Here is a 24,318-nt window from a genome sequence, read left to right as displayed (position 1 = left end):
TATAACAGCCTCCACTCTTCTGGGAAGTCTTTCCACTACATGTTGGAACATTTGCTGAGGGGACTTGCTTCCGTTCAGCCACAAGAGCATTAGTGATGTTGGGCACTGATGTTGATCGATTGGGCCTGGCTTGCAGTCGGCGTTCCAATTCATCCCAAAGGTGTTCGATGGGGTTTAGGTCAGGGCTCTGTGCAGGCCAGTCAAATTCTTCCACACCGATCTCGAACAACCATTTCTGTATGGACCTCACTTTGTGCACGGGGGCATTGTCATGCTGAAACAGGAAAGGACCTTCCTCAAACAGTTGTCACAAAGTTGGAAACACAAAATCGTCTAGAATGTCATTGCATGTTGTAGCATTAAGATTTTCCTTCACTGGAACTAAGGAGCCTAGCCCAAATCATGAAAAACAGCCCCAGACCATTATTCCTCCTCCACCAAACTTTACAGTTCGCAATATGCAGTGGGGTTGGTAGATTTGTCCGTCGGACTGCCAGATGGTGAAGCGTGATTCATCACTCCAGAGAACGCGTTTCCACTGCTGCAGAGTCCAATGGCAGCCAGCTTTACACCACTCCAGCTGACGTTTGGCATTGTGCGGCTGCTCGACCATGGAAACCCATTTCATGAAACTCCCGACGAACAGTTATTGTGCTAATGTTGCTTCCAGAGGCAGTTTGGTACTCGGTAGTGAGTGTTGCAACTGAGGACAGACAATTTTTACGCGCTACGCGCTTCAGCACTTGGCGATCATGTTCTGTGAGCTTGTGTGGCCTACCACTTCGCGGCTGATCCATTGTTGCTCCTAGACGTTTCCACTTCACAATAACAGCACTTACAATGGACCAGGGCAGCTCTAGCAGGGCAGACATTAGATGATCTGACTTGTTGGAAAGGCGGCATCCTATGACGGTGCCATGTTGAAAGTCACTGTGCTCTTCAGTAAGGGCATTCTACTGCCAATGTTTGTCTATGGAGATTGCATGGCTTTGTGCTCGATTTTATACACCTGTCAGCAACGGGTGTGGCTGAAATAGCCGAATCCACAAATTTGAAGGGGTGTCCTTATACCTTTGTGTATATATATATATATATATACATATATATATATACACTGAACAAAAATATAAACGCAACATGTAACATTTTCAAAGATTTTACTAAGTTACAGTTCGTATAAATAAATCAGTCAATTGAAATGAATTCATTAGGCCTTAATCTATGGGCTTTACGACTGGGAATACATATATGCATTTGTTGGTCACAGATACCTTTAAAAAGTAGGGGCTTGGATCAGAAAACCAGTCAGTATCTGGTGTGACCACCATTTGCTTCATGAAGCGCGACACATCTCCTTCGCATAGAACTAATCAGGCTGTTAATTGTGGCCTGTGGAATGTTGCCCCACTCTTCTTCAATGACTGTGTGAAGTTGCTGGATATTGGCGGGAACTGGAACACGCTGCCGTACACATCGATCCAGAGCATCCCAAACATGCTCAATGTTCGAACTGCAGTCAGGTTAAGACCCTGGTGAAGACGAATAGCATGCAGATGAGATTCCCCGAGATGGTTTCTGACAAGTTTGTGCAGAAATTCTTTGGTTGTGCAAACCCAGTTTCATCAGCTGTCCGGGTGGCTGGTCTCAGACGATCCCACAGGTGAAGAAGCCAGATGTAGAGATCCTGGGATGGTGTGGTTACACGTGGTCTGCGGTTGTGTGGCTGGTTTGATATACTGCCAAATTCTCTAAAATGACATTGGTAGAGAAATGAACATTCAATTCACTGGCAACAGCTCTGGTGGACATTCCTGCAGTCAGCATGCCAATTGCATGCTCCCTCAAAACTTGAGGCATCTGTGGCATTGTGTTGTGTGACAAAACTGCACAGTTTAGAGTGGCCTTTTATTGTCCCCATCACAAGGTGCACCTGTGTAATGATCATGCTGTTTAATCAGCTTCTTGATATGCCATGTGTCAGGTGGATGGATTATCTTGGCAAAGGAGAAATGCTCACTAACAGGGATGTAAACAAATTTGTGTACAAGATTTGAGAGAAATAAGCTTTTTGTGCATTTGGTAAATTTCTGGGACAACATAGCCTAGGATAGCGCTCGAGGGTAGGCTACCACTGTATTAATCTATGATCTCATTCCAAATGACCCCAAAGAACGAGGTGATCGAGTCGCCTAAAGCCTAACGATTATTAAAGTCACCATTCACCAATAAGATAGCACGAATGAGAAAGTTATTTTGCTCCGCAAATACTGTATGTCATCAGCTATTTATAGCCTATTATAGGCGAGAGAAGACTCACAGGCTACCCAGTAAGCAAAATGACATTGAAAATACATATTTCCAGACATTGAAGTTAGGTTCATTTTAGGTTCTGTATGAAAGGTGAAAATACGACTTTTCCGGATGTTTAAAATACGTATTTTCCGTGTGTTAAAAATAGTTTTTTTCCGAACGTTGAAAATAGGTATTTTCCGGCTATTGAAATCAGGTTAATTTGCTGTTCTGAATGAAAGTTGAAATTATGTATTTTTGGGACTTTGAAAATACGAATTTCCGGACGTTGAAAATATGTATTTTCCGGATATTTAAATCGGTTCACTTTCAGTTCTGAATGAAAGTTGAAAAGATGTCATTTACAGACGTTGAAAATACATATTTTTTGGTCATTGATTCTACACATGCATTCTCAATGAAGTAAGCATTATATCACAATAATCATATTTAAATCAATTTCATGTAGGAAAGAGGAGATTGCAACATAGAATATCATTATTAATGCTCCCATCTGTCACATGCACTTATGCTAGATTTTTCAAAAGCTTTCAAACTGGCAGCGATGCAATGATTTTCAAAGTATTCCAACCTACAAAATAAACCAACAGACTACTTTAACTACAATAACATTCTCAGTAACAGTTAGAAAAAAAAAAAAATATTGCTATGACTGTGATATGTTGTTGTATATCTACCTTATCTACCTTAGCATTGACTGTAAATCGCTCTGGATAATAGCATCTTCTGAATGACCAAAATGTAAATGTAAAAAACTAACACTTGCAAAGCATTCTGGATATTATTCTAATGAGTTCCGCACCAAAACAAGTACCAAGTCTGAACGAATCATAGACGTCTGACTTCTTTTCATAAGTTTGAACAGCACAATACAGTACGGCACAGTTCAGTACAGTAGAGCATAGTAAAGTACAGTGCAGTACAGTACGGTATGGTATAGCACAGGACAGTAGTTTAATTCAGTAGAGTACAGTACGGTGCAGTTTAATTCAGTAGAGTACAGTACGATGCAGTTTAATTCAGTAGAGTACAGTACGATGCAGTTTAATTCAGTAGAGTACAGTACGATGCAGTTTAATTCAGTAGAGTACAGTACGATGCAGTTTAATTCAGTAGAGTAGGGTACAGTACAGTTTAATTCAGTAGAGTAGGGTACAGTTTAGTTCAGCAGAGTACATTAGAGTAAAGTAGGGTATAATACAGTACATTATACTGTATTATGTAGTCCCGTGTAGCTCAGTTGGTAGAGCATGGCGCTTGCAACGCCAGGGTTGTGGGTTTGATTCCCACGGGGGACCAGTATGAAAAATTAAATAAAAAATGTATGCACTCACTAACGGTAAGTCGCTCTGGATAAGAGCGTCTGCTAAATGACTAAAAGGTAAACTGGCTGGTTCAAGCCCTGAATGCTGATTGGCTTGAATATACCACAGGTGTGACAAAATATTTATTTTTACTGGTCTAATTACATTGGTAACCAGTTTATAATAGCAATAAGGCACCTGGGGGGTTTGTGATATATGGAAAATATAGGCCAGTGCGGACCAGACCAAATCTGAACCAAACATAAACTTCTATGATTGGTTCAGAAGTTGAAATCAGGACAGTTAAATAAATCCAAAAGACATTGAGGTTGGTCCGTGCTTTAGGGTAGTTTACAGAGCTACACATGAGCGTTCCAAATATACTGAAAGTTGTGGCGAGCACGAGCTGTGGCGGTAAAATCAATCAATGAGATAAGAGGAAAATAATTCCTGACAATGAAGAAACCTTTCATTTACACCGAGATAATAAATGAGTCATGCTGAACGGAGTGCAGGAGTTCAACACTGTTGCAGCAGTCGACACTGTCATACGATAAATACCACGATTTGGAACAGCGTATGTCATAGATCTGAAACGCAAATGGGTGAGTGAATTGTACGCGGGGAGATTCTGTCTGGATTTGAGTTGGAAAACCCTCTTTAATGTCGAATAATACATAGAGAGAACACTGGCAATAACTTATTAACCCGTTTATACCGTCAAAACAGCGCGTGTTCAGTGGAGCTGTCAGTTTTTATTGCTCATTCCACCAACCAGCCGCAAAATATCGAGTTGTCTCGAGTGCTGCCCGCCCGGTTAAAGGGCAACTGCAGGTATTGACAAGTTTGTTGTCGGAACATTTCAGCTTGCCATCACATACCATTGACGGACCTGGATTCACTCAATTGTTATCATGTCGTCCGGAGCGGAAAAGAGGCTGGACAGCCGGCTGAAAAAGATGGAATCCTTAATCAGAGACCCGAAGTCAGTTTTAAACTTGGAGAGTTTACTGGTAAGTTTGTAACAATACAGGGCAACAACACATCTGTCAAAAAGAGGAGCATCATGGAACTACAGTATCCGTCCTTTGATGAGTATCTAGGATTTTTGTGTATCGTTTTAGCAGACGCGCTTACCCAGAGCAAATGTTCATACATTTTAGTTGTAGTCCACCGTGGGTATCGAACCCACAACCCTGACATTGCAAGCGCCATGTTTCTACCAACTGAGCCACATGGGACCTTGATCAGATTAATCAAACGGCTATCTTCATAGCTAACTAGCTATAGAATGGACGTTTGATCAGATAATCTATAAAATGATGATATTCACTTGTCAACTTTATTTTGGATATTCAGGGAATTTGCAGATTGGGGAGACTAGGGCTATGCTGGGATATAGGCTACTGAATATAGCCTATTCACGTCGCAGTTAGAGCGGCTATTGCGCTGTTTCCACCGGCTATTGCGCTGTTTCCACCCGCATGTTGGAAGACCAACGCTAACATAATATGAAGATTGGGACACACAAGTGATGCTTCATGATAATCATAAATGGATTTAACGTGAGCATTTTTGTCCAATGAACAAATTACTTGCATGGACACGTGGTTTTGTTTCAAAATTGTTGTTCTTTTGACATTTGGCAATGTGAAACCAACTGAACCAAATGTGGAAAAAATACAATGTAAAAAAATAGTCGACCTCTGATTCAAACTATAGCGCAAAACTATGTGTGAAAACGCCCTAAGGAAGGGTAGCACTGCATTGCATCATGTGTAGGCTACCACTATGGGCCAGATCTATGAGACACAGATAAAGCCAGCTCCAAGAGTATTTGCTAAATCACCCTGTAGTAGGCTCAGGTGTTAGAGAAGAGCAAGAGCTGAGTAAACACTCATGTTGGTCTCCCTGACAGCTAGCTACCTTGGTCATGGCAAGAAGAGATCCAGCTTTTTTTTTGCATTTGATCTAATCCTAACCTTCTTCTTCTTCAATGAGGTTTAATGGCGGTTGGCATCCAATTTGTTTTATTACCGCCACCTACTAGACTGGAGTACAACTATTTTGCTTGAAAAATACAATAAAATAAAGAAATACCCTACCATCTAACACTACACTCACAAATTCAAAATTATTATTCATAATTAACACCACCCTTCTCCACTATTTAAATATATTCATTCCTACCTCATGCCCTCAACCTGAAATTATGGGACATCACCACTTACACTCCCTGTAACTCTTCTGATGTCAAGTCTCACACACCCAAATACCTCTCTGCAGCTGCCACCACAACCTCAATTTTCTTTGACTTACATTCCATCCCTGCAGTACAATTAATAACCATTGCTATAAACCCAATCTTACTGAAACATATATCACTTGTTAGCCTATCCCTCTGTACTGGTACAAACCTACTACTCTCCCCCCTCCCCCTCCCTTTCTTCACTGCCTCAGCATATGACAACTTCTTCACTACTATTACCCTGGAAACCTCAACCTGCTTCTCTCGCACGGGACATTTCTGATCCTCAGCCCTATGACCACCCCTACAAATAGCACATACCACTACTTTCCCCAATGCTACACATTCCTTTGTTTCATGCCATTCTGCACACTTATCACACATTTTAGTCATTTAGCAGACGCTCTTGTCCAGAGCGACTTACAGTTAGTGAGTGCATACATTTTTCATACTGGCCCCCCGTGGGAATCGAGCCCACAACCCTGGCGTTGCAAGCGCCATGCTCTACCAACTGAGCTACAGGAGGCCACACCTTGGAACCTCCCTCCTACATACTGCTGCTACATGCCCATAAGTTTGACACCTGTAACATCGTAATGTATTTGGCACATAAGCTCGTACAGGATAACTTATATATCCTAACTTCACTTTGTCAGGCAAAGACTCAACTTCAAAACTCAAAAGAACAGACAATGACTCTTCTGTTTCCCCACTCTCACCACCCTGTTTGCGTTGCACCATTCCCCTTCAGTTGGTCTACTTTTACATTTACTGCTACACAAACAATTATCACTAGACCACTTCTGGTTACTCTCACCGATTCCACTATACCCAACGCTTTTTTGACCCATCTTGAAACCACAAATGGATCAGCCAAAAGGCAAGGGTCCACTCTTTCCAAAAACTTCACTCCTACTGTCACAGACTCACAGAATCTATATCCTGACCCTCTGTGCAAGCCTCTGGCTCCGAGTACTTCACCACACCTACCACTTCCGATACTTCACCCTCATTCACTTCCATTTCTCCTCCTGTCTTCAGCTCACTTTGCTTACATTTCCTACCACTCTTCTTTACCAAACCTTCTCCCTTTTTCCCGCCATTTTTCCCCGACTCAAGCTCACAATCTTCCTCCCTCTCTCTCTTAGACCTACTCTGCCTCTCTTTTTCCTTCCATTCCTCCTCCGCCATCCAAGTATACGTCTCCTTATCCCACAGCTGTCTGTTAGACATCGTTTTTTCTCCACCTTTAGCCACTCGGGTCAGTGACTCTAATCGGGGAGAGGCGCGGCAAATGGCTGGATAGCTAGCTCTAATCCTAACCTTAACCCTATTCCTAACCTTAACCGAATTCTCATAACCTGCTACATTATTTCTCATAACCTGCTGCGTAAATTCTCCTAACCTTCTACGAAATGTCAAATCAGACGTTAATTTGATAAAAGCTGGATCCCTTCTAGCCATGACCAGCTACCGGTCTCCTCTGCTTGGACAAGCCCCTTGTGACCTGGCTGGCAGCCATCCAGGAATGCACAGCCGGTATCGCTGAAAGCCTCCTTGTGTGGGTGGCGCTCATTGAACTACATTACTAACAACAAACATGGCAGCACATTGTTAGCTGATAAGTCAGGCGATAGGGGAGTCACTTGGTTTTTGTTCTAGCCTGTTATCAGTGCATTAATTTGACTCAATCTCAGCACACACACCTTAGCCCAGGGATCATCAACTAGATTCAGCCACGGGCCGATTTCGGGGGCCGGAACATAAATACAAATAATTTATATATATACAGTGGGGGAAAAAAGTATTTAGTCAGCCACCAATTGTGCAAGTTCTCCCACTTAAAAAGATGAGAGAGGCCTGTACTTTAGACGTGACGCTTGGCATTCAGGCCAAAGAGGTCAATATTTGTTTCATCAGACCAGAGTATCTTGTTTCTCATGGTCTGAGAGTCTTTAGGTGCCTTTTGGCAAACTCCAAATGGGCTGTCATGTGCCTTTTACTGAGGAGTGGCTTCTATTTGGCCACTCTACCATAAAGGCCTGATTGGTGGAGTGATGCAGAGATGGTTGTCCTTCTGGAAGGTTCCCCCATCTCCACAGAGGAACTCTGGAGCTCTGTCAGTGACCATCGGGTTCTTGGTCACCTCCCTGACCAAGGCCCTTCTCTCCTGATTGCTCAGTTTGGCCGGGCGGCCAGCTCTAGGAAGAGTCTTGGTGGTTCAACTTCTTCCATTTAAGAATGTGTTTTTGGAGACCTTCAAATCTGGTACCCTTCCCCAGATCTGTGCCTTGACACAATCCTGTCTCGGAGCTCTACAGACAATTCCTTCGACCTTATGGCTTGGTTTTTGTTCCGACATGCACTGTCAACTGTGGTACCTTTTTATATAGACAGGTGTGTGCCTTTCCAAATCATGTCCAATCAATTGAATGTACCACAGGTGGACTCCAATCAAGTTGTAGAAACATCTCAAGGATGATCAATGGAAACAGGATGCGCCTGAGCTCAATTTCGAGTCTCATAGCAAAGGGTCTGAATACTTATGTAAATAAGGTATTTTTGTTATAGATTTGCAACAATTTCTAAAAACCTGTTTTCGTCTGTTGGACTGCCAGATAATAAAGGGTTATTTATCACTCCAGAGAACGCGTTTACACTGCTACAGAGTCCAATGGCGGCAAGCTTTTCTCCAGCCGACTCTTGGCATTGCACATTGTTATCTTAGGCTTGTGTCATGGAAACCCATTTCATGAAGCTCCCGACAAACAGTTTTTGTGCTGACGTTGCTTCCAGAGGCAGTTTGGAACTCGGTAGTGAGTGTTGCAACCGATTACAGAGGATTTTTACGCACTACGCGCTTCAGCACTCGGCGATGCCGTTCTGTGAGATTGTGTGGCCTACCACTTCACGGCTGAGCCGTTGTTGCTCCTAGACGTTTCCACTTCACATAACAGCACTTACAATTGACTGGGGCAGCTCTATCAGGGAAGAAGTTTAACGAACTGACTTGTTGGAAAGGTGGCATCCTATGACGGTGCCACGTTGAAAGTCATTGAGCTCTTCAGTAAGGCCATTCTACTGCCAATATTTGTTAATGAAGATTCTTTGCGAGGCGTTGGAAAACCTCCCTGGTCTTTGTGGTTGAATCTGTGTTTTGACATTCATTGCTCAACTGAGGGACCATACAGATAATTGTATGTGTGGGGTAGAGAGATGAGGTAGTCATTCAAAAATCATGTTAAACACTATTATTGTACACAGAGTGAGTCCATGCAACTTATTATGTGACTTGTTAAGCACATTGTTATTCCTGAACTTATTTAGGCTTGCCATTACAAAGGGGTTGAATACTTATTGACTCAAGACATTTCAGCATTTCATTTTGTATTAATTTGTAACATTTTTGAAAAACATAATTCCACTTTGACATTATGGGGTATTGTGTGTAGGCCAGTGACACAACATTTCAATTTTATCCATTTTAAATTCAGGCTGTAACACAACAAAATGTGGAAAAAGTCAAGGGGTTTGAATACTTTCTGAAGGCACTGTATACTTGAATGAATCAATGAACCCTCAATCCACCTCACTTAGTTAAATAACAAGAGCGGTAGGCTATCAGATGGGTACACTTAGTGATATGAGGGCACTGGATGATACTAAAACAGTGTAGTGTTCAGTTCAGGCGAAAACGTTTTGATAGAGTGAATCATAGCGCTACTGCGACCTGAACTTGACCAATAAGAATGCAGATTGTTGTGCTCTGTTGTGAAATATTTTTCTACGCTCTGCCCTAATAAACAGGACCCAGCTCTCTAGAAGGCCTAACAATGAGGCATGCGGGCCCCCGCTGCAGTGCACCATACCTCAGGAAACTGAAATCACATCCTGGAATTGAGCATGGAGATAACCCACCATGACCTTACAGTACTATTTCCTGTTTGTTCACGCTCATTTTGGTGTAGTCGCTGGCACTCAGCGACGTTTGTGAGGAAAAGAAACAGGAATACATGTTTCAATGAGACGTGTGTCTCTTGAGTAAGTTTGTCCCTGTATTTGTTTTATTTTTTATTCTCACATTCAGTCAGAATGTAAAGACATGCCTGTAAGGAGTTTATTTGTGAGGGAAATGTGATAGCGCTAAAACGTTAAGGGTCCAATCCTAACATGAGCACCAAACACGACTCAAAGGTTCATGTACACTAAATCATCCGAATGTAAAGTTATGATGTGGCCCTATTGCAAATAGAATACATGCAGTCAATGACAAAATTGACTCAGTCAAACACCCACACAGCCCCTAAAATTAAGTGGACCCCGAGCTCCCAGAAATGTTGGGTAAAGTCAGAGAACTCTGTCCCATAAGGGACTGTACATTATTTATAATGAGGGATACCTGGGAAAAATCAGACCTTTCTGAAATGAAAATGGATGTCCCTCCCTTCAGTAAAATAAAGTTTTACCCAACCGTCCCTGAACACTTGGAGAAAAAAAGCAAGTGACCCTCCCCTATACCCAAAATAATAATTAAAACATAAAGTGGATAGCAGAGAAGATGCCTCACTCCTAGGACAGACCAGGGCTGGGTTTCCCAAAAGCATCGTAGCACTAAGATCATCTTAATTCCGTTGACACTAAATGGACGGAAGATTATCTTAGTGCTACGATGCTTTTGGGAAACCCAGTCCAGAGCCATAGCTATTCAGTTTTAGAAACTGGTCTTCGTTTTGTAAGCATTACATGGCAAAGGAGCCAAAAGGTTGCGGACAAGGGTAGGGGTGAAAATATATCCATTTTAATAAAAGCGCTGCATGAGTCTTATTTGCAGTTGAGAAAAAAATAGATTTTTATAAACGCATTTCATGCAATTCTACGTCATTTTACATGACTGGAGACAAACAGAATCTTATTTAATACCACAACAGAGCATGACAACGAATGAGCACATGCTGCAGCACCGAAGACGTTTTGATTTCTATACAGGCTATTGTTAAAACGGAGTTTGGAACAGTGCTAAAGTTGTCTATCAACTGTAAAAATGGAGCACAACATAACCAGTTACAATATGAAGTATCTGATCATCAATCAATTAGAGAAAAAAAACATTTGTTTAACACAGCAGCCACATATCATCAGGTAGGCTTATATGCACTTGTAACTTTGTTTCATTTGGGAAACTATAATTTTCTAATTTATTCTATTTTATTCCATAATATTATTGTTACAAAATAGATATGTGTTGAATGTGATTAGGGCATGGGAATATAAGGCTAAATTAACTGCTAGGCTAAATTAACAAACTAGGCATGCATAGGTCACCGCATGATCCTCAAACCAAAGACTGGCCAAACTCATGTTTCTAGAAGTGAACTCAAAGTCACTGTAGAATGACTGTATAGCCTAATTTTTCGTTTAATTATTATTTAATTCTAAGTACTTTATTGGCATGTTGTTGAAGTGCTGTTGTTGATGTGTTGTTGAAATGCTGAGCGCTCCTGCCAGCCTGTAACATGTCACAAATGCTTCACAATTGATTTCTAAAATGGCAGGCTATAGCCTTGAATTATTAGTAACAGCCTAAATAATAATTAATTTAGGCTACCTGGCTTGCTCCTGACTGATTTTAGCGTTAGTATGTTATTTAATAGCCTGTTGAAATGTCAAAAGTCAATTGATAGTGACAGAATTACATATTACTTCCCAAGCAAAGTCCATTTTTTTGTCTCCTCGACTATAGAAGGTTCTAGTGCAGCCTCTGAATGTCATAGAGACAAACAAAAGACATCCCAATATGCATCAGTCACGTCTTTCCCTGGCATTTTACAGCTTGTTTCTAGCATTGCGGACTAAAGCATTGTTATAGATCTTTATACAATCAGGTCCTTTAAATGTTTTTCAAAGGGGTAGACCTATGCTTTTAGCCATTTCCTTTAACAAAAGCCACAATATCCTCACATACCCCCTCAATTCGAGCCCTGGTTTTAACTTAACACACCAAGCTCTTCACTGAGACCGAGACATTTAAGGAGTCACTGAAGGAATTAGCTGACAAAATCTATGGTAGGCCTGTCAAACAGGTAGGCCTAACTCTTATTTCTTGAATAGGAAGAAATAGGCTCCAACACAAAGCACTCTTGATGTTAGTAGCCTAACAGTACATTTACTACTGGTGACATATGTAATGGGCAAAATCTAAGGGCAAACGATTCACATAATGAAACAATGAATGCGCAGGAATTAGCAGGAGACAGCTGAGCCATTCTGGAGAGTGGCTCACCTATATCTTCGCCACACACACCTCCCCTTCTTGTCTCAACATTTTAAATTATACTCAAGACACATTATATTTTAGATGCTTTTCACTGACAGCCGCAACTCAATAATCATCTAGGCCTATTGCCACGTGCGCTGCCCAAATAGTGGGCTTCCCTAATAGGCAGAGGCCTACGAGCTTGTGATTTGAAACAATCCACAACAATCCCAATTTTTTTTAAATAAGCTAATGATCCTCGATTATTCTGTGGCTAAATCATGCTTTCTGGTGAAGTATTTTGAATTATTTTATTTATTTCTGTATAGACAGGAGTAATTGTATAATTTTGGCAAATCTATTTATATTTACTTTCCTATTGGACCCACCGCTATGCCATTTCTCTCCTGTTCTAAGTTTCTATCAGAGATTTTAATCTCTGTCACATATGGAACCGCTAACAGTTGCGCTGTTTAGAATGCTTTTTTCCCAGGTGCGCTGTTTAGAATACTGTTTTCCCGCTAATTGCATTTTGGCAAATTTTTAAAAATGATGTTTTATTGGCTGCTTCATTACATTAGTTGTATGTTCTGTTAAGAATCATTACCATAATCTAAATGTGATTTCTGTCACTCTGGGCACTGTGCCCAATGCATATGGATCCGGTAAATTTCTCAAATGGCATGTACATTTAAAATCTTCCAGGTCACCTTCTCCGGCACCACATTTTCCTAACGGAAACCCTGGCACAGATATTGCATATTTTGGACAAATAAAAATATATTTTAAAAAGAAGCCTTTGACTCACCTCCTGAAGTGTCACCCTACACAGCACAGTTATTGGTTAGGCAGCACAAAAGGGTTAACATCATCAAGAGCAGGGCAGGCCGGGCTCATGATTGGGAATGCCTATCCATTGCAGTGTGCAATGCAGTGTAGCCTAATTTCATATAAACCATCCCAGAAGCACAAAAACTCGGGATGTACAGTGGGGAAAAAAAGTATTTAGTCAGCCACCAATTGTGCAAGTTCTCCCACTTAAAAAGATGAGAGAGGCCTCTAATTTTCATCATAGGTACACATCAACTATGACAGACAAAATGAGATTTTTTTTCTCCAGAAAATCACATTGTAGGATTTTTAATGAATTCATTTGCAAATTATGGTGGAAATAAGTATTTGGTCAATAACAAAAGTTTCTCAATACTTTGTTATATACCCTTTGTTGGCAATGACACAGGTCAAACGTTTTCTGTAAGTCTTCACAAGGTTTTCACACACTGTTGCTGGTATTTTGGCCCATTCCTCCATGCAGATCTCCTCTAGAGCAGTGATGTTTTGGGGCTGTCGATGGGCAACACGGACTTTCAACTCCCTCCAAAAATGTTCTATGGGGTTGAGATCTGGAGACTGGCTAGGCCACTCCAGGACCTTGAAATGCTTCTTACAAAGCCACTCCTTCGTTGCCCGGGCGATGTGTTTGGGATCATTGTCATGCTGAAAGACCCAGCCACGTTTCATCTTCAATGCCCTTGCTGATGGAAGGAGGTTTTCACTCAAAATCTCACGATACATGGCCCCATTCATTCTTTCCTTTACACGGATCAGTCGTCCTGGTCCCTTTGCAGAAAAACTACCCCAAAGCATGATGTTTCCACCCCCATGCTTCACAGTAGGTATGGTGTTCTTTGGATGCAACTCAGCATTCTTTGTCCTCCAAACACGACGAGTTGAGTTTTTACCAAAAAGTTCTATTTTGGTTTCATCTGACCATATGACATTCTCCCAATCCTCTTCTGGATCATCCAAATGCACTCTAGCAAACTTCAGACGGGCCTGGACATGTACTGGCTTAAGCAGGGGGACACATCTGTCACTGCAGGATTTGAGTCCCTGGCGGTGTAGTGTGTTACTGATGGTAGGCTTTGTTACTTTGGTCCCAGCTCTCTGCAGGTCATTCACTAGGTCCCCCCGTGTGGTTCTAGGATTTTTGCTCACCCTTCTTGTGATCATTTTGACCCCACGGGGTGAGATCTTGCGTGGAGCCCCAGATCGAGGGAGATTATCAGTGGTCTTGTATGTCTTCCATTTCCTAATAATTGCTCCCACAGTTGATTTCTTCAAACCAAGCTGCTTACCTATTGCAGATTCAGTCTTCCCAGCCTGGTGCAGGTCTACAATTTTGTTTCTGGTGTCCTTTGACAGCTCTTTGGTCTTCGCCATAGTGGAGTTTGGAGTGTGACTGTTTGAGGTTGTGGACAGGTGTCTTTTATACTGATAACAAGTTCAAACAGGTGCCATTAATACAGGTAACGAGTGGAGGACAGAGGAGCCTCTTAAAGAAGAAGTTACAGGTCTGTGAGAGCCAGAAATCTTGCTTGTTTGTAGGTGACCAAATACTTATTTTCCACCATCATTTGCAAATAAATTCATAAAAAATCCTACAATGTGATTTTCTCAACAAACAAAAAAATCTCAATTTGTCTGTCATAGTTGACGTGTACCTATTATGAAAATGACAGGCCTCTCTCATATTTTTAAGTGGGAGAACTTGCACAATTGGTGGCTGACTAAATACCTTTTTCCCCCACTGTAAGTACATTTTCTTCGAAAAATAACTTTGCCCTGTGCTTCTCCGAGCATGCTCTTCGTATAGCCTAGGCCTATAGTATAGGCTATGGATAATTTTATTGAGACCACACTAGGCACACCTGATATTACGCGCCCAGCAGAGAATCAGGGATGAGGGGCATCATCGGGAACACATTGAGATACTATAATAACAAACTAATTCTCAAACCCTGAGCAATATGACATTTTAATCGATTACAAATTACATGACTCTCCCCTTTACTAAATAAAAAAATACTAAACCCTCCCCCTAGGAATTTTTCAACATGCCAAGGAGTACCAGCCCAGGCACATGGCTGGAGTTACAGTGAGGGGAAAAAAGTATTTGATCCCCTGCCGATTTTATATGTTTTCCCACTGACAAAGAAATTATCAGTCTATAATTTTAATGGTAGGTTTATTTGAACAGTGAGAGACTGAATAACAACAAAAAAATCCAGAAAAACGCACGTCAAAAATGTTATAAATTGATTTGCATTTTAATGAGGGAAATAACTATTTTACCCCCTCTCAATCAGAAAGATTTCTGGCTCCCAGGTGTCTTTTATACAGGTAACGGGCTGATTGGGAGCACACTCTTAAAGGGAGTGCTCCTAATCTCAGCTTGTTACCTGTATAAAAGACACCTGTCCACAGAAGCAATCAATCAATCAGGTTCCAAACTCTCCACCATGGCCAAGCCCAAAGAGCTCTCCAAGGATGTCAGGGACAAGATTGTAGACCTACACAAGGCTGGAATGGGCTACAAGACCATCGTCAAGCGGCTTGGTGAGAAGGTGACAACAGTTGTTGCAATTATTCGCAAATGGAAGAAACACAAAATAACTGTCAATCTCCCTCGGCCTGGGGCTCCATGCAGGATCTCACCTCGTGGAGTTGCAATGATCATGAGAACGGTGAGGAATCAGCCCATAACTACACGGGAGGATCTTGTCAATGATCTCAAGGCAGCTGGGACCATAGTCACCAAGAAAACAATTGGTAACACACTACGCCATGAAGGACTGAAATCCTGCAGCGCCCGCAAGGTCCCCCTGCTCAAGAAAGCACATATACAGGGCCGTCTGAAGTTTGCCAATGAACATCTGAATGATTCAGAGGAGAACTGGGTGAAAGTGTTGTGGTCAGATGAGACCAAAATCGAGCTCTTTGGCATCAACTCAACTCGCCGTGTTTGGAGGAGGAGGAATGCTGCCTATGACCTCAAGAACACCATCCCCACCGTCAAACATGGATGTGGAAACATTATGCTTTGGGGTTGTTTTTCTGCTAAGGGGACAGGACAACTTCACCGCATCAAAGGGACGATGGACGGGGCCATGTACCGTCAAATCTTGGGTGAGAACCTCCTTCCCTCAGCCAGGGCATTGAAAATGGGTCGTGGATGGGTATTCCAGCATGACAATGACCCAAAACACACGGCCAAGGCAACAAAGGAGTGGCTCAAGAAGAGGCACATTAAGGTCCTGGAGTGGCCTAGCCAGTCTCCAGACCTTAATCCCATAGAAAATCTGTGGAGGGAGCTGAAGGTTCGAGTTGCCAAACGTCAGCCTCGAAACCTTTATGACTTGGAGAAGATCTGCAAAGAGGAGTGGAACAAAATCCCTCCTGAGATGCAAACCTGGTGGCCAACTACAAGAAACATCTGACCTCTGTGATTGTCAACAAGGGTTTTGCCACCAAGTACTAAATCATGTTTTGCAGAGGCGTCAAATACTTATTTCCCTCATTAAAATGCAAATCAATTTATAACATTTTTGACATGCGTTTTTCTGGATTTTTTTGTTGTTTTTCTGTCTCTCACTGTTCAAATAAACCTACCATTAAAATTATAGACTGATCATGTCTTTGTCAGTGGGCAAACGTACAAAATCAGCAGGGGATCAAATACTTTTTTCCCCTCACTGTAAGTGTGGACAGATGATGCTCTGAGGACATCCCCCTCCCCCTAGTTGACTCCACTTGACCCCTAGACTGGGGGGGGAACATCCCTCCCCACATTCCTGGTTTGGCGCTGACTACAGTGACATTTTGAGTTCCCCTGTCGAACCCCTCAGTCCTGTTGCGATGTACTGTGCTGAGGACACCAGGGTTGTTGTGTTCAGTAAGGCACACTGTAGTAAAATGTTTTACGTCAGGTAGTAACTCAAAATGTTTCTAAAGGTTTTCTTCCTACTGAACATGACCAATGGTCTTTAGGCACTCACCACCATCCCAGTCCCTGTACATCAGAGGCAGAGCTCTACTAGTCATTGTGTCATATCCTTGATATACTGTCTATTAGCAGACTCATCTTCTCTCCCAGCTGTGTTGCATTTGGGAGAACTCTGCTATGGCGGGCAATGAGGGATGATGGAGGGAAAAGTCATTGAGTTCATTAGCCTAGTAGTTTTGATTATTAATAATTAATATTCATACATTTTATTGTATTAATCGTTGGGTTGTTTGCTGGAGATGAGGCAGACAGAGGCTATGTTCCAATGTTCATACTGTACTAGCATACTACTTAGAATGCATGCTCAGCCCAATACAGTACATTGCTTCATTCTAAGTGCCTGTGTGTTTAAGTTAGCGTAACATAGTCAGTTTTGGTTAAAAATATTTCTAACTTAAAGGGATAGTTTAGCAATTTTACATTTTAAGATCATCAGCTTTCAAGGTACAGTTGAAGTCGGAAGTTTACATACACCTTAGACAAATACATTTAAACTCAATTAGTATTTGGTAGCATTGCCTTTAAATTGTTTAACTTGGGTCAAACATTTCGGGTAGCCTTCCACAAGCTTCCCATAATAAGTTGGGTGAATTTTGTCCCATTCCTCCTGACAGAGCTGGTGTAACTGAGTCAGGTTTGTAGGCCTCCTTGCTCGCACATGCTTTTTCAGTTCTGCCCACAAATTCTCTATAGGATTGAGGTCAGGGCTTTGTGATGGCCACTCCAATACCTTGACTTTGTTGTCCTTAAGCTTTGGAAGTATGCTTGGGGTCATTGTCCATTTGGAAGACCCATTTGCGACCAAGCTTTAACTTCCTGACTGATGTCTTGAGATGTTGCTTCAATATATCCACATACTTGTCCTTCCTCATGATGCCATCTATTCTGTGAAGTGCACCAGTCCCTCCTGCAGCAAAGCACCCCCACAGCACGATGCTGCCACCCCCGTGCTTCACGGTTGGGATGGTGTTCTTCGGCTTGCAAGCCATCCCCGTTTTCCTCCAAACATAACGATGGTCATTATGGCCAAACTTTTTGTTTCATCAGACCAGAGGACATTTCTCCAAAAAGTATGATATTTTTCCCCATGTGCAGTTGCAAATCGTAGTCAGACTTTTTTATGGCGGTTTTGGAGCAGTGGCTTCTTCCTTGTTGAGCTGCCTTTCAGGTTATGTCGATATAGGACTCTTTTACTGTGGATATAGATACTTTTGTACCTGTTTCCTCCAGCATCTTCACAAGGTCCTTTGCTGTTGTTCTGGGATTGATTTGCACTTTTCGCACCAAAGTACGTTCATCTCTAGGAGACAGAACGCGTCTCCTTCCTTAGCGGTATGACGGCTGCGTGGTCCCATGGTGTTTATACTTGCGTACTATTGTTTGTACAGATGAACGTGGTACCTTCAGGCGTTTGGAAATTGCTCCCAATGATGAACCAGACTTTTGGAGGTATACAATTATTTTTCTGAGGTCTTGGCTGATTTCTTTTGATTCTTCTCATGATTTCAAGCAAAGAGGCACTGAGTTTGAAGGTAGGCCTTGAAATACATCCACAGGTACACCTCCAATTGACTCAATTAGCCTATCAGAAGCTTCTAAAGCCATAACATAATTTTCTGGAATTTTCCAAGCTGTTTAAAGGCACAGTCAACTTAGTGTATGTAAACTTCTGACCTACTGGAATTGTGATACAGTGAATTATAAGTGAAATAATCTTTCTGTAAACAATTGTTGGAAAAATTACTTGTGTCATGCACAAAGTAGATGTCCTAACCGACTTGCCAAAACTATAGTTTGTTAACAAGAAATGTGTGGAGTGGTTGAAAAACGAGTTTGAATGACTCCAACCTAAGTGTATGTAAACTTCCAACTTCAACTGTAAGTGAACAAATATCTAAATATGTAAAATCGCCGAACTATCCCTTACATTTTTTATTTAACAGGGGAACTGAATTCTTAGATTAATTGTAAGACATAAAACCATTTCAAACACAGTAAATGTATTACATTTATTTTCCTTCTTTTCCCAGGAGTCCATGAATGCCTTGGCCCTGGATCTGGACTACCCGGCGCTACGAAAAAACAAAAACATAGATGCCTTCTTAAACCGATGTAAGAGCTTTCCTAGTAGAATTGCTTTAATTAATGCAGACCATCATTATAAGATTATCATGCATTGCATTATCTAGACTTCTTCCATATCAGACATAGCGGAAGACAGGTTCCTGATTGATTTACAGTCGACTTCTGATATTTGTATATTTGATACTGTTATGAGTGTGTTTGTGCCTATTTGAAGCGTGGACATATCCGGAGTACATTAAAATAATATATATTTTTGAATTAGGACAGGTAGATTAGATTGCATTGTTACAGAGTTAGCTCTCACTATTTTGAGTCCTGCATTCAGTCGACTTTTTACCATCCCAATTCTAGGCTATGTTCAATATTGCAATCCATTGTCATCCTTAGTTACAGGTTTATAACAACTAACTACAGTTTCTGTATCAACCCCTGCCTTGCAATATTTCATATCAGATAATAAGTAGTATGAAACCTGTAACATATATAATATCACCCTATCCGTAGTAATTAGTGATACAACACAGATATAAGAGCAAGTTATTTTAAAGTATTACTGCCCTTATCTGTATCTTACCTATGGAGGTGTATAGAGATCATTACTTGGAAATAACCCGTTTTTGCATGTATATTGCCATTGATGGCTTCCTCCATTTGAAAGTAGTCAACTGGATGGGGATTCCTATGGGTTGGGAGCGATCAGACAATGATCAGAGCATTGTCTTCTTCAAATAGTTTTGCCTAGTTTGGCTTAAAGCTAATGGCTTTAAGCAAGATGACCGCCATCTAGTGGTCGCATTAAATGACTGACACACAAGATTTGGTTCAAGACTCCAGGACGAAGGTGGTGGGCGGTAAGTCACCAATATTAGCTTGGCATTTTTTTCAAACACGAAAGAAGAAGAAAATGTACACCTTAAAATGGAGATAGCCTCAATGGCGCTGACCATGCTGTCACAGATGCCATAACGTTGCGATCACTATACATCTCTATGATCTTACCTTGACATGTAAGTAACCACTGGAACAACTGCAAAGGGGTTTGACCTCTGAATGCAGGCAGGTCACCCGTCATAGAAATCAGTGTTCGACGTCCATCCATGTCTCAGGACGTTGGGAGATGACGTGGAAACCGGCCACTTGGGGGCAACAGTGAGCGTTGTTAACTTCAAGTAGGCTTTGGTTTTGCTAGAATGTTGTGGACCGGGATGGCGGTTGGGCTTAAGCATCTGGTTCCAAATGTTGCATGTTCGAATCCAGCGACAGAAAGTTGGTTACCTTAACCATTCTGAGTTAATGCCTAACCTTAAGAATTTGGAGTTAATGCCTAAACTTAAACTTGGAATGATACAGAGAAGTAATCAAACACTTTGAAATTTGATGTTTGGAACAACTTCGAAATTTGACGTTTGAGAAACATGGATGAACGTCTAATTCTTACACGAGACTGTGAGAGGTTGTTGCTGTATGGCCCTCGCTGACCTCTCCTTAGAACACAACCTTATGCGATTGACCTCTGTTTTTGCTATGGTAACCCGTGTGACCTCTGACATCTGTGTCTGTCCTGCAGATGAGAAGGCCATGGTTAAGATGCGGGACCTGCAGGTAAAGCTGGAGGACTTTGACAGGGTGAAGATGATCGGCAGAGGAGCCTACGGAGAGGTGCAACTGGTGAGAAACGTCATCCGTGTGTGCACGCGGCAAAGATACAATGACATAGAAACAGATTAAAAACATTTACATTCCTACATGTATGTGTGAGTGCTTGTGTGTGTCTACCTATCCAAGGTGACTGCCTATGTCTGTACATCTAGCTGTGTGCATCTGGTTTTCCTCTGTTTTGCTGCTTCTGTGTGCCTTGTAATCGAGACATGTTTAGACAGGTCCGAAGTGTGTGTGTGTGTGTGTGTGTGTGAGAGAGATTCATTCTGTGTTTGAAGTGTTGTGTGAAGAGGAGTGGGCTTGGTGATCTGTGTGTGGTAAATCACACCATTATTATTTTCAAAATTCTTCAAGCTCTGTCAAATTGGTTGTTGATCATTGCTAGACAACCATTTCAAGTCTTGCCATAAATTATCAAGCAGATTTAAGTCAAAACTGTAACTGGGCCAGTCTTGGTAAGCAACTCCAGTGTAGGCCTTGTGTTTTAGGTTATTGTCTTGCTGAAAGGTGAATTCATCTTCCAGTGTCTGGTGGAAAGCAGACTGAACCAGGTTTTCCTTTAGGATTTTGCCTGTGCTTAGCCCCAGTTAGGTACTTCATTGTAACCCAGAAATTATTTGATATCAGTGGTGGCCGTCCATTAGGACGTTAAGGGTGGTGCACCACTTGTGATTGGTAAAAAAATATATATATATATATATTAGGGCTGTCAAATAGCGCGTTAACGACGTTAATTAGTTGTTTGCTGTTAATTACGTCAATTTTTTTAACGCATTTCACGCATGCGCAGTGTGACAAATTATTCAGGTCAGGAAAGTGGTTGGGAGCTAGAGGCGAGATGGAGCAAGGTGAGCAAAGTGGGCCTATTGACGGATTCAAATATAAAAAGAATGATGATGGTACAGTTAACAAGTACAAGGTTATTTGCAAGATTTGTAAGAAGGAGTTTCAATTTCACCGGAGCTGTTCAAGCTTGAAGTACCATGTCAACGCCAAACATGCGTTTGCTGGGCCGTCAGATTCAGCAAGTGGTTTGCGCCAGACCACGCTGAATGTTTGCAGGCAATTAACAAAATCAACCTCAGATAATTTGACCAACACAATAGCAAAATGGATTGCAAAGGATTGTAGACCCATTAGCATTGTAGAAGACTCAGGTTTCCTTGATGTTTTGCAAGTGGCGTCTCAAGACCAGTGGCGGCTGGTGAAAAATATTCTCGGTGGGGCTGTGCCATACTTTTTTTTTCCTGTAACCATCGCGATATATTTTAACACAAACTGCAGGACAGCAGTGCTCAGTGAAACATTCAGTAATTATTTAATGCCAATATTAAAAAGTTGAGGCATTCTTACACAAAAACATATTACACAAACCCAAGCCTTTCATTTGCATTTAAAGTGAACTTTTCACCATTGGTAGTAAACAGGCAACGCAACAGGCATGCTGTCAGAACAGAGTGGAAAGTGGACAATAACATGAAATTATTATAAAGTTTATAGGAAATCTTACACTGTATAAAAGGATGTATAATATAGAAATGGATATCAAGTGGATGAACTCAAACCTTTGACTGGAAGAATAGCATACAGTATTTTATGATCATACTAAATGTGACTAATTGTTAATGTGCTCCAGAACTGCAACAATTAATTGATACAAAACAACATATATACAGTAATATTAGCAAAGACACTATTAAGACTTTCTAGAGTACCATATATAACTGGATTTTCTATGCTAAGGTCAACTATATACAAAGAAACATGCGGCCAGAGCTGCTCTGTGTGTGTGTGTCTGTCATCTTATTTGTACAGGAATTTTGCCCGTCTGTCCTTCTGAGTGGCAAACCTCTCAATGACCCTTTGATTAAAGTCAGGAATGTCCCTGACAAGTTTCTTCTCCATGGAGAGCATGGCCAGAGCGTTCAGGCGATCCTGTGTCATGCTGTTTCTCAGGAAGGTCTTGATCCTTTTCAGTGTAGAGAAGCACCTTTCTGACTCAGCAGTTGTCATGGGTGTGGTGATGAGGATCTTGAGGAGGCTGGCAGTCTCTGTGAAAGTGCTCTGAAGGTTGTTCTCCATGAAGAACTGGTACAGGGGCACTGCACCACTACAAGCCTTGAACTCACTGTTCTCATAGATGAGGGACAGTTCGGTTTTGAGCTTGGCCTTGTTCAACATGGGGTACGCCTCCACGGTTGTTTCAAGCGCTGTATCGGGGAACTTCACACTGTGTTGTGGGAACAACTCTCCGTGCAATAGTGTTGCGCTGATGAGGTGCTGGGTGAAGGAGAACCTCTCTTTGGCATGACTCAGGATGGTATCACATACCTGTAAAAGATACATCATCAGCTTTAATTTGCAATTAAGCTATTTTGATGCAAGTGATCCTGACTGACACATGCCTATGTCCAACTCAAGTATATGATTACCAAGGTGCTGATTGTTCAGGGTTTTGGCTACATACTACCAGGCCTGAAAAAAGTTCTAGGGGGAAACACTGACAATTACATCACAACTTACCTCTATAGCCAACCTCTGTTGTTCTCCTGGTCCCAGCATCCTCCGTCGCTTGATGGGCTGTTGCTGCTCGTCAGATGCGCTGTCCCCACACAAAGAGGGAATTGAGGCCCTGGGTCCAAAAAATAAAGTTTAATTTGATAACTTGCAATCAGACTTCTTAACTCACTGTAATTCCCCCTCAACACACAACCAGTGACTTTTATATATATATATATATATATATATATATATATATATATATATATAGACAGACAGACAGACAGACAGACAGACAGACAGACAGACAGACAGACAGATAGTGTGTATATACACACAAACTATGTCTAGTAACTGCTTTTAACCTGTGATGTACATAATTAACTGATGTTATTACGTTTTAAAGCCTTTTTCTATTACATTTGTGAGAGGGATGCAACATAATTTTGTTCTGCTGTGCACTTAGCAATAAAGTTAATCTTCAATAACAACTAGGCCTCTTCTAGAAATTGACCTGGTGGACACCTGAATAATTATTACAAACTGTGTAGTACTTTCCTGCATTATTATCAACGTCTGATTGTGTCTTCTCTTTCCTTTTAAAATACTAAAACAAATATAATTGTGACGGCTCTATGATAATCACTCACTTTGATGACCAGACACATTTAGGCTTTTAAACTGTTGTAAGTGAACTATTCATCTTTCTAACAACATCTTTATCAGCCAATAGTAAATATAGTTATTTACCTGATTGTTAGCATGCTGTCTGTGAACCTCTGGACAAGTGCTTTAATGAAGACAGGGTCGATGTTCCTCTTCTGCAGCTGGCTGAAAAGCATGTCCACATTTGGCATGATCTTGTGGAACAGTGCCAGGAAAAAACAGAAAGCCTCGTCTTCGAGCATCCTCACAAAGCCCCCCGCCTCTCTGACAGTCGGGGCATCAAAGTTCCCAGAGTCTCTGATGGTCTGGAAACACGTTAGGAGGTCATCCCTGTACTCGTACACAGTGTTTACAGCGCGACTGTGGAAGTTCCACCGTGTTGTAGAGGCTCTGGGGAGTCTATGCGCAACCACTTCGTCAAGCACGGTGGTTCGCTTGGGAGACCTGG

The 24,318-nt window shown here is 41.6% G+C and overlaps 1 protein-coding gene across 1 annotated transcript in view; it reads left to right on the top strand.

The window, feature by feature from the left end:
* Window positions 1-4,241: 4,241 nt before the first annotated feature.
* Window positions 4,242-24,318, top strand: part of LOC311106630 (rho-associated protein kinase 2-like) — an 83,411-nt gene continuing 63,334 nt past the window's right edge. The window contains exons 1-3 of the mRNA XM_084149018.1: window positions 4,242-4,627; window positions 18,992-19,073; window positions 20,614-20,714. Of these exons, the coding sequence (XP_084005144.1) occupies window positions 4,529-4,627; window positions 18,992-19,073; window positions 20,614-20,714 (282 nt within the window). The 5' untranslated portion in view covers window positions 4,242-4,528. The remainder of the gene's footprint in view (window positions 4,628-18,991; window positions 19,074-20,613; window positions 20,715-24,318) is intronic.

Source organism: Coregonus lavaretus (genome assembly GCF_964263955.1).
Source record: "Coregonus lavaretus genome assembly, chromosome: 31".
Taxonomy (NCBI): Eukaryota; Metazoa; Chordata; class Actinopteri; order Salmoniformes; family Salmonidae; genus Coregonus; species Coregonus lavaretus.
This window is presented reverse-complemented; position numbering and strand designations above follow the sequence as displayed.